The sequence below is a fragment of the Musca autumnalis genome, unplaced genomic scaffold (assembly GCF_047663935.1).
Source record: "Musca autumnalis isolate F117 unplaced genomic scaffold, ASM4766393v1 scaffold_4, whole genome shotgun sequence".
In the NCBI taxonomy this organism is placed as follows: domain Eukaryota; kingdom Metazoa; phylum Arthropoda; class Insecta; order Diptera; family Muscidae; genus Musca; species Musca autumnalis.
Genome location: NW_027411977.1, coordinates 154,727,676 through 154,738,206, shown reverse-complemented (window position 1 = coordinate 154,738,206; position 10,531 = coordinate 154,727,676). Strand labels below are relative to the sequence as shown.

General features: G+C 39.4%; 1 protein-coding gene across 2 annotated transcripts; it reads right to left on the bottom strand.

Annotated features, from left to right (window-relative positions):
• Positions 1 to 633: 633 nt before the first annotated feature.
• On the bottom strand, positions 634 to 7,665 carry LOC141401334 (uncharacterized). 2 transcript variants are annotated; one of them, XM_073981494.1, is made up of 2 exons: positions 6,086 to 7,665; positions 634 to 6,027 (listed from the first exon to the last, which is right to left on the bottom strand). In XM_073981494.1, exon 2 carries the CDS (start codon positions 5,623 to 5,625, stop codon positions 5,143 to 5,145), a length of 483 nt encoding a protein of 160 aa, XP_073837595.1. In that variant the 5' UTR covers positions 5,626 to 6,027; positions 6,086 to 7,665; the 3' UTR covers positions 634 to 5,142. The 2 variants fall into 2 exon arrangements, with proteins under 2 accessions (XP_073837595.1, XP_073837594.1); XM_073981493.1 differs by having other exon boundaries at positions 2,330 to 6,027.
• Positions 7,666 to 10,531: the final 2,866 nt, after the last annotated feature.

The following is a 10,531-nucleotide window of genomic DNA, read 5'->3' as shown; positions in this document are numbered from 1 at the left end:
ACAGAGAAAAAAAATTGTAACCATTTAATAAAAAAATTCAAAAATCTGATAAATTTTTAATTGATTTTTTGCCGATGAAAGTAATGTTCATATTGACAATCGTCGATAAACAAATTTGTTGTTTTCATTAGAAATTATTTTGATAAAGCAATTCTCATATTAACTAAGAATTTTGTTGAATTTTATTTTTTCAAGCGATAAAATATTTTTCACATTAACAAACTGGTTTATCGATTTTTTAATTTTTCTTTGATAAATTTTTTCAATTTTTTTATTGAGTCTTTTCGAAAAATATTAAGTTCACAATTGCATAAAAAATAATAACTTAAAACTATTACGTGTTGTTTTAATTACAATATGTGAATGTAAAATAATCATTGCTGCAACTAGCTTATTTTATAAACTGGGGAAACAGGTTAAATAGAAACTGTAATGGTATACCGAGCTTGCTCCCGGCTCTTTCATATCTAGAGAGCGTGTCTCTCTTTGATAAAAAAATTGTCACATATACAATAAGGTTTGTTAAATATCAAAGTAAATATCGATAAAAATATGTTCATATTTACAATTATTTTGTTGATTTTTTGTTAAATACAAACCCAAAAGCCACAAAAAGATAGATACATACACACATTTATAAATGGTGGTTGCTTTTTTATTGAAATGTATGGAATGCCAAATTCAAAACAACAACAGACGCTAGGTACATACGCAAGTATAAATCATACAAGAAATAAATAAAAGAAAATCGTAATGAAAACATTTATAGGTTAGGTTAGGTTGAAAAGAGGGGCGAGTACTCGCCACATGTCCTGGTGGACATACACATAAGCCATGAAGTAGGCCTGTTGTGCGCTCTAGTCTAAGTTTTTTGAAGAAGGGGACTCTACTATAAATTAATTAAGGAACTCTGTTCCCTTAACAAAATCCCGTAATTGTTTTAGGTCGTCTACAATTACCCGATTAAGATCTGGTATTGTGTCGTTCCCTAAAAACTGGGATCTGATGTTTGCGAAAGCGGGGCATTTGCAGAGAAAATGCTCCAATGTTTCATCATCCTCTCCGCATGCCCTGCATACGCTGTTGTCTGCACAATTAATTTGTAAACCCAGGTGACCTGTAAGAACACCTGTAAGTCTACTCAACTCTGCTTTACCTAGCAGTAATAGGTTTTTAGTTTTTTCCTCATTTGGGTCTCCCCATAGGATTTTTGTGGTTTTCCCTAATTCCTCTCTATTCCAGACGGATAAGTGGGCATTTTTTGTCCAATTTTTTAACTCTAGCCGAGACGCGTTTAGTGGCTTTGCGTTCGCTAGGTTTACGGTTGCTAATTCCCTTCCCTTTTTTGCCAGAGAATTTGCTATTTCATTACCTCTATTCCCCGCATGTCCCGGTACCCATATTATACGCACCGTGCCATGCTGAATATAGCTGTTGATCGAATTTATACAATCCAGGACTGTTTGTGATTTTACTGTCTTACTGTCCGTAAGGACGTTTACAGTAGTTGGCCTCGTGTTGGCATTAATCCAGTTCAGACACTCTGTGATCGATCGGATCTCCGCTTGATGGACCGTATTGTGATCCGGCAAACGAAGAGATATTTCGGTCTCTGGTTCTTCAATAAAGAGACCCAGTCCCGTTCTCAACAACAGTTTCCAGTCTGCATTAGTGCTAGATTTCCGCCGATCCACGAGTCTCTGTCTGGAATTAATGTCTCGCATGAGGCAGCTACAAATGTTTCAGGTATACGGTCCGATACAATGTTATCCATTGACTCTCCCGTTGTTACCTGTAGAATGTTTTGATGGTATGTTACGTGGTCCTTACTGATCCACTCGTCCATCGCTTTAAGTCGAATAGCTGCGACAGCCGCTTCATACCTTATCTGGATTTCTATTGGGTGTATATATAGAATAGTTTCTAATGCCCTCGTTGATGTTGTCCTCATTGCGCCGCTTACACTTAGACAGCACATTCGTTGGACTTTCTGTAGTATTTTAATATTACACTTTTTATCCATAGCTGTCCACCAGACTACTGAAGCGTATGTTAGAATAGGTCTAACTACGCTTTTGTATAGCCAGTGTGTCATCTTAGGATTAAGACCCCACTTGGCGCCTATAGCCCTTCTACAGGTTGACCAACATCTACGAGCTTTATTGGCTCTTTCTTGAATATGGTTTTTCCATTTAAGTTTCCTATCCAGAATTACTCCCAGATATTTGACTTTATTGGAAATATTGATCGTCTTGTTTAGGAAAACTGGTTCTTCAAAGTGTCCCAGTTTTGTTTTCCTAGTAAACAGACATATTACCGTTTTTTCCGGGTTTACATTAAGACCTCTTGGTCTAGCCCAGTTGTACGCTAGTTTTAGGGCTGATTCAGCTCTTCTGCATAGCAAGTTTGGATTCTTACCCCTCAGAAGTATTATAACGTCGTCTGCATAACAGACTGGGTCAAATCCCTCATCGGTTAAAGTCCTTAATAGGCTATTTTTGGTAGTGACCCATAGGAGTGGGGATAAAATCCCCCCCTGTGGCGTACCCTGACCAACTTTGTCCTTTATTTTTACGTCAAGTAGCCCGCAGCTTATCCATCTATTCCTTAGCATGTGGCTTATCCAGTCCCTGAGGGCCCGATTCACCTGATGTAATGCGGTTTCCACTGATCTACCTTTAACGTATGCATGTTGTTTGTATTTAAGCATGTAGTTTGGAATCTTGCTCTTAATCATGGTGTCGACTATTCGTTCCATGGTTTTAAGCAGGAAGGATGTTAGGCTTATCGGACGATAAGACTTAGGAATTGCGTAACTAGCCTTCCCAGGTTTGGGGATAAATACTACCCTCGCCTCCTGCCAGGCTTTAGGAGTATACGCAAGTTTTAAGCATGCGTTAAAAATTCCAGATAGTTTGGGCGCAATGTAGTCCATCTCTTTCTGGAGTAAGGCCGGAAATATCTCATCCGGCCCCGCTGCTTTGAAGGGTTTGAAGCTCTTGATGGCATCCTTTACCATCGCTTCATCAATTGTTGGTGCTTCCTCTGTATCACATTCCCTCATTACCGGCACCCCTGCGTGCGTCGCAGTGTTCGGCGGGAAATGTGTATTCATCAAAAGCCCCAGCGTGTCCTCGATTGTTTCCATCTTATTTCCCATATCATTCACCATGATCTCGGTTTGTGTATGGGTTTTCGATAGAAACTTTTTTATTTTGGATACATCATTTACGCTGTCTACCTGTTCACAGAAAAGTTTCCAGGAATTGCGCTTTGCTGTTCTAGTCATTTTGTTGTATTCTTTAAGTTTTGTGTGATAGTTGTCCCAGAATACAGCAAATTTCTTTCGTCGAGCTCTGTTGTTAAGCCTTCGGACCTCTTTGCCTTTGTTACGAATTTCTCCTGTCATCCAGGGTTTTTCGTAGGCAGATTTCCTCTCTCGAAGGGGACAACTTTCTTCGAATGACTTTACTAAGACCTCCGTTATAATGTTGACATTTCTGTCTATATCTTCCGTGCTTAGGCGTTCATATCTATCGTGCCCTAGCCTATCTTTTATTAGTTTCCCAAATTTTATCCATTTGGTTTTGGATTTATTTCGGAAACTTATAGGTTTCGGCGGTGGCCGTGTTAGTTCAAATCTTATATAACGATGATCCGAGAAGGAGTGCTCTTCCGAGACCCTCCAATTCTGCACCTCGTTTATAAGATTTTCAGAACATATTGTTATATCTAATACCTCCTCCCTAATCTTGTTAACAAAGGTGGCTTTATTGCCTGTGTTAAGGGTTATTTGGTCGTTAGTATTCAAGAAATCTAAAAGGGCTTGGCCCCTTTTGTTAGTATTAGTACTACCCCACGCAATGTGGTGTGAGTTAGCATCGCTACCTACTAGTACTTCGTTACCTGTTTGTTTTGCTTTCCTCACCAACCGCTGCAGCTCCGACGTAGGTGGTAGTGTCGGCGAGTCGAGACCCCGTATTTGCATAAAACAGTTGGTAGTTTATATGGTTTAGTCCAGAGACCTTGTTTTGAATAGTCTAAGGTTCCTAGATCAAGCCAGTATGGATTTTACCTGCATTGATTTTCTCCATCAGGGCCATGGTTGCCGTCTCGCTCCGATGGAGGTTTATCTGGATGACCTCAATCATTGGTCCTCCAGTAAACGGGCTTCTTGAGAGTCGGTGATTACGGCATCGACTCCCTTTTCATTGTTGCTGGGAGGTGTAAAACCTCTTCGCTATTTTGTTTGGCTTCCTCGCTTTCGCCGATTACCGCCTTTCCTGCTTTGAAGCGGACAGCGTTGGAGATGTAGAAAGCCCTGCCCTTAGTCTTTGTCAGACTAGCCATGGAGAGGTGGTCAATTCCGACCACAAGGAGAGTTCCGTCCTCCTGCTCCTCCCTGTGGAAGACCTCCGATCTCTTCACGTCCAAGTCCTTGTTTTGACGACCAAAGACTTCGAGCATGCGTTCCATCTCGAACTTGCTGCCCCATCCTCTGACGAATACTGAAGTTTTTGTTAGTTGAGGAATTTGGTCTTTCCTCACCAACTTTAGTTTGCCGTTTTCCCATGGAGGTATTATGCTGCTGATAATATCCTTGAGGGCTGCAACGTTTGCATGCTGGGCAAATTGGAACACCATCACGTCCCCTTTGACCCCGCTGCTGATAATTTGAATTGGATCACCTCCAATCATTATGTGATCCAATATCTTATTGTTGACCATTTCCTCAATTGCTGGAAGATGGTCTTTGGGTAGCTTTCCGGAACCTCTATTGGTATCGATCACTGCATAGCAGAGTTCGTCCTATAGCGTTTCTTGGCTACCTTGGCGTAAGATGGCGGCTCTCTACCAGTCTCCGCAGCCCTCTTCCTCTTCTGCCGGGTCCGGGATTTCTTCACAGAATCCCCAGCACTGCAGTCGATTCCGCGGCTGGGCACACCCTCTTCATGTTCGAGCTGACTTTGTCGCCCTCTGCCAAAGGATTCTCGGAACAGTCTCCTTTGCGTGGTACTTGACGCGGTGCACTCGGAACGTTTGGGGATGTGGAGCTCTTTTTCTTCTTCGTCGGCTTTACAGTGTTTTGCTCTTCGGGGGATCTGATCCTCTTCGCCGCTTCCGAAGAAGTGGAGGGAGTGTTCATGATCCCTGTGGGAGCATCCTGCGATATAGCCTTTTTGCTTGCCCGTTGCTTCCTGAACTTTCGTCGTTGAGCACCAGACAGCTGCCCTTGTGTGTTGTGAGCTTTGCAATGCTGTCGCTCACTTCGTCTACCATCTTGTGGACCTCCTCCTTTTCTGGGATTTCCATGACGGTTATATTATTTTTGCTTTCGCTATCGGATTTGGAGTCGGAGTCGCTACCTGTATCTGAAGGCTGGGTCGAGCATGAACTTCCCCTTAGCTTCTCAGTCCCTTCCTCCCTGTATCTGCCCTTGGGCTGTGTGCTTGTCGCATTACCTTCGACCACAGGTGCCAAGGCACCCACACCTGTGGGAGAGATTTGCTCACGATCGCATGATGACGACGTGGTGTGACTCGTGGGCAGATCAACATCACCCGCCGGTACTGGGTTTATTATGCCCTGCACCGTAACTTTTTCACTTTGTCCAACTTTCTTCATATTGTGTTTTTTGTTTTAGGGGAACACCCCCATAGACAGTTTTTTGTCCGCGGGGAAAATAAATTTCCCTGAGGCAGGTGATCGTACTAATCCATTCCGGAACAGGTTTAATCACAAATGAATTCCCTAGATCTAGAACAAATTAGTACGGTCATCCGCCTCCCCCTATCCGCCGGTGGGGACGCGCCCGGTAGGAGAACTGACTAACACCCTCGGGAAAAAATTTATAACAAAAGTAATAATTTAGCGTCACACTTGAATTTAAATTGAAGAAAACAAATAAAACACTTTTAAATATAAAAAACACTGTAAATACAGGAATCTCGTTGAACGTCTCTCGTTAGTTGTGAAATAAAACAAATTCTCCTGTTAAATTAGAAATCATCAGCGGAAAATCGGAATCTGGAATAAAATGTAATAAATAGGTGCATCATATTTCAAATATATAAAATAGTATTACCGTGCAATTGCTTCTTCGTCCAATAAAATATTTCGATTCTCCTTTTTCCGATTTTTGCATTACATTACAAAATTTGGTTCCTCATAAAAGCTTTGTTTCTTTACTTTTTTAATGGTAAGGGTGGTAAAAGAGAAAAGTGTCAAAGTTGCTCAAAATTGCTCTCTCATGAACGTTTTTACCAAAAAAGTAAAGGAACGGAAAAATGGTATATCTGGCCGCAATGTCAAAAAGAAACATAAAAAATCAATTTTCGTCTTTTATTTCACAGTTTTTAATTTAGTTTTGTCAGCTTTCGACTTTTTCTTCTGTTTATCGTCTATTTGTGAAATAATCGTCAAACACAAGTCGAAAAATCAGTTCTGCCATTTTTTACCTGCAGAAATTTTGCTGGTAGCCTGTGGTAGAAGAGAAAGCCATTTTCGCTCTCTCTCCACTCTCACTCTCTTAAAAATTGCTTCCAGTTTTGCCACTTTTCGGGGTTAAGGAACGCTTTGCAGGTTAAAAATGGTAACAAATGGGAAAAATGGTAACCTCAGGTAAGTAAAGGAACACAGCTAAAATGTTTAAGCACCATTATTTACACATAAACACTGTTTTATTTCCACACTTTTCGATCCGATCACAGCAAAAGTCTTAAACAAACAGCCACCAAACTGTTGGTTAAAAAAATAAAAGCTTCTTGCGAACAAAACATTTTTTCTTTCCCTCTTCTTTTGTTAGGTTCATAAAAACAACAAACCAAAGTTTTAGTGTACATACAAGCATTCGCCGTGGCAACAAGAAGATAGATAAACTAAACGCCACACAAATATAGCAACGACACACACATACACAGCACATTGTTGTAGCAGAAAATCTCTCTGTGCCATAAAAAGTTATTTTTTCTCGCTCTTGAGAGCGGGAACATGTGACAAACGTTGAAAACCATTATAACAACAAATATTGGTTAAAAAAACTTAAATTTCAATGAATTATTTGTTTAAACTCGTTTATCGGTCGCTTTTTGGCAACATTTTCATGTTTGATAAATATTTTCCCAAAATATTTGAAATATTTTATCGACATTCAACAAAAATATGGTGATGAAGCTTTTAATCACAATTTTCGGGTTGTCTTTTTTTCTGTGTAGTCAGAAATAAAAATGATACATGTTTGATTTTTAAATGAGTTAAAAATGAGTATTTTCGACGTTTTGGAGCACGTAGCTTCGCAGTTGTTAAGTACAACGGCGTTAAGAAACATAATACTTCGCAGATTTTCAGTAATTTGTAAAGCAACTGACGATATGGAAGTCCGCCTTAACTGCAATGGGCATTTTACTTCTGCAAAGTGATAGCAATCTCATAATCAGTACCCGTCCACGAGACGAAGTTCGCAGGGTCCCCTAGTATATATATATAATTGCTGTGTAGAATAATATTCTAGCTAAACGTCACTTAAATTCAATGCTTCAAAAATATGTACGACGCTATATTGTAGCCTTTATAGGTATATTTTGCCAAATAAGACGTTCCAAATTGTCCATCCGTCTGTCAAGCGATAAATGTTTCAATTTGCAATTATTTAGGTTGCGGTTAATATGATGTTAATGCTAGCCAAAATTGTTGTACTATTAAAAACACGAACAGTGTGTGGTGTGACGCCCTGGCAAATGTGAGCCATCCACAGCTGTTTGTGGGAAATTATCCATGAAAATGCAAGTACTACGAGTAGTACACTGAAGACTGCACGTACGAATGGCATTCAATTGATCGACCATTTATTATGGTTTATTAATACTTGCAAATTATAATTATTCATATTGTTATTGCGGTTTGCCCACTTACCAATGCTTCTGGTCTGTACTGCTGTTTCTGCCATGGATTCGGTGGCAGCTCCTCCTTCTGTTGTCGTGTAGGAATGCCCAAAAGAGAGCTACCGACAGCAATAAGTGAATTTAACAGTCCATTGTTTTGTTTAACCAAATTACCATTCCCCCTTTCTTGCGTAAATGAATAACGAGAAGAAATAAAAACAACCGACTACCGAGGAAAAAAAAGGAACACCACGAGCATGAAAACGGAAACAATAGACTCTGCAGACATCTGGCTTATGTCACTGCGGGCAAAAGAAGTACCAACCCAAACACTTACGGTTGGTCACAATTATGAAAATGTATGTATTTATGTATCGTATCTATCCTATGTACGTGTATTTAAATAACACTTTCATCCCTTAGGGCATCGTCACGTTAATGGCTCCGAATAGAAGCCAAATATTAAATACTTGTATGATTGTATGTCATCGTATTCTAACAGACAATTTTTCCTTTTTAAACGAATGTCGTTGAATGAATAAAAATACATATTTTTATACTACATGAAATTAAAAGAAAAATCAGATCTCATAGATTGGCAGACAGCAAAGCATTATTCAATCATGTTATGAATATTCTGAGAAAGTTCAGAAAATCAACTGAAGCCTTCTATCAAAACAAATGTACCTCGCCAATTTTTCCCGTTAAGCTCCCAGTTATAACATCACCGGATTGAGAGCTAGTATAGCTATATATAAAACTAGCCGTTACCTCGCAAATTTATTTTCTAACCGATCCGTTCGTAAGTTTTTCAAAAATAGCGTTGAAATTTTTAGGAAAATCGGTTCAGTAGTTTCAGAGTTATATTTAAAAAGTGGCGTGGTTGGGTTTTTAGGCCTTAAATAGGTACTTGGGGTCGGAGATTCAACCACCGTTGCGTCGTAAATTAATTTTCTAACTGATACGTTCGTAAGTTTTGCAAAAATTGTGTTTTTTTTAAATTGGGGCTAGGGTTGGTTCCCCGAGGTTATTGGGGAGGATGAATATCAGTTAGAGATTGTCAACGTACGTCAGTTTTGCTAAAATAGCGTTTTTAAAAAATAGGGCATAGATGAGGTTCCCCGAAGTTATTGGGGAGGACGAATATCAGTTGGAGATTGTCCATGTGATCTCCCTTCTCTTAGTGAAGCGGCGGAAGATATAGGCGATTTGGAGGAGAAACTTCATGTCATCTCTCCAGCCGTCTGTTTTCTTAATCACATTTTGGTGCTCTCCTGCCATTGGTTGAGTTTTCCCATTTGGGAGTTTAATGCCCTCAGCGGGAAGCTGGTGCCACAATGTTGCTGCTTTGTGGGACGAGCTTTGAGCTTATAACAAAGCATCTTGCAATGTCTGTTGGCTTATGCTTCCCTCTGTTCATTGATGTAGCATTGTCATCCTGCCAAGCATTGTCATCCTGTAATGCTGTCGGTTGAGTCCGTACTACTTTCGGAACAATCAGCAATGGTAAAACTACGATTAAGAAAACAGGTGGCTGGAGGAATGACATGAAATTTCTCCTTAAACTCCCCCGTGTCTTCCGCCACTTCACTGAGAGAAGTGAGATCACAAGGACAACTTCCAACTGAAATTCGTCCTCCCAAGGATTAACTGTATTACTGTCGGTTGAGTCCGTGCTACACTCGGAACAATCAGCTATCGCTGCCCTCTTTCGCTTGAATGTGTGGGTGGTATTAGCACCATAAATTGGAACTTAATTCATGCCGTCAACAATAATTAGTGCTGAAAAAATATAACAGAGACACATACGACGGTGGTGCTTCGATATATGTAGATCTCTTTAAACATGGTTTTTGCACAAAGTCCACATTGTATTTCATTCGGCATTCTCTGATTCCGGGTACAAATCCATAAGCGGGTATTAAAATGAAAAGGGAACCACTAAAGATCAAAGGCGAACTACATATCAAGGACTTGACATGTTAAAATCGATCATAAACGTTTCATGATATGCTCCATCCTCTACGTTATTTCCAACCCAATTATCTATCATCTGAATACAAATAGGGAAAGTGTATTAATTATGGACCGAAATTGTTCACGAAAATGGTACTAAAATGTTAGAAACAGTCTTAAAACTACATATTCGTAAAAATATCCATAGATCTTTGAATGCTGAAAAGTTAAATAAAAATTAAGTATAAATGAATACATATCCATACTTACAGATGAATGTAACGCTCATATACATTAGGTGTGTTCGTTTACGTGATAATTTGTACAAATTTGCACAAATTGTTACGAGATGTTGTTCGTTTACACAATTATCCAGCAAAAGAGAGCGAATTGAGAGAGCACTTTTGACAGTTGTGTGACTGAGAACTTACAAATTCTTGCTGGGAAAATTTGTCCAGTAAGAATTCTTAAGTTCGATCAGCTGTTGAATAATCAGTTGATTTGAGTTGTTTTGTTGTAAACAAAAAGAAACAAGAGTTGTTAAAATAAAAATTTACATTTGATTTTTTTGCCAATTGGAAAATTTATGCACGGAAAAAAGTAAGTAAAAATATGTAAATAACTTAAGACTTTCTCTGAACTTTTATTTTAGGTGGCAAAACAAAGTGGAACATCTTTGAATATGTCCAACCCGT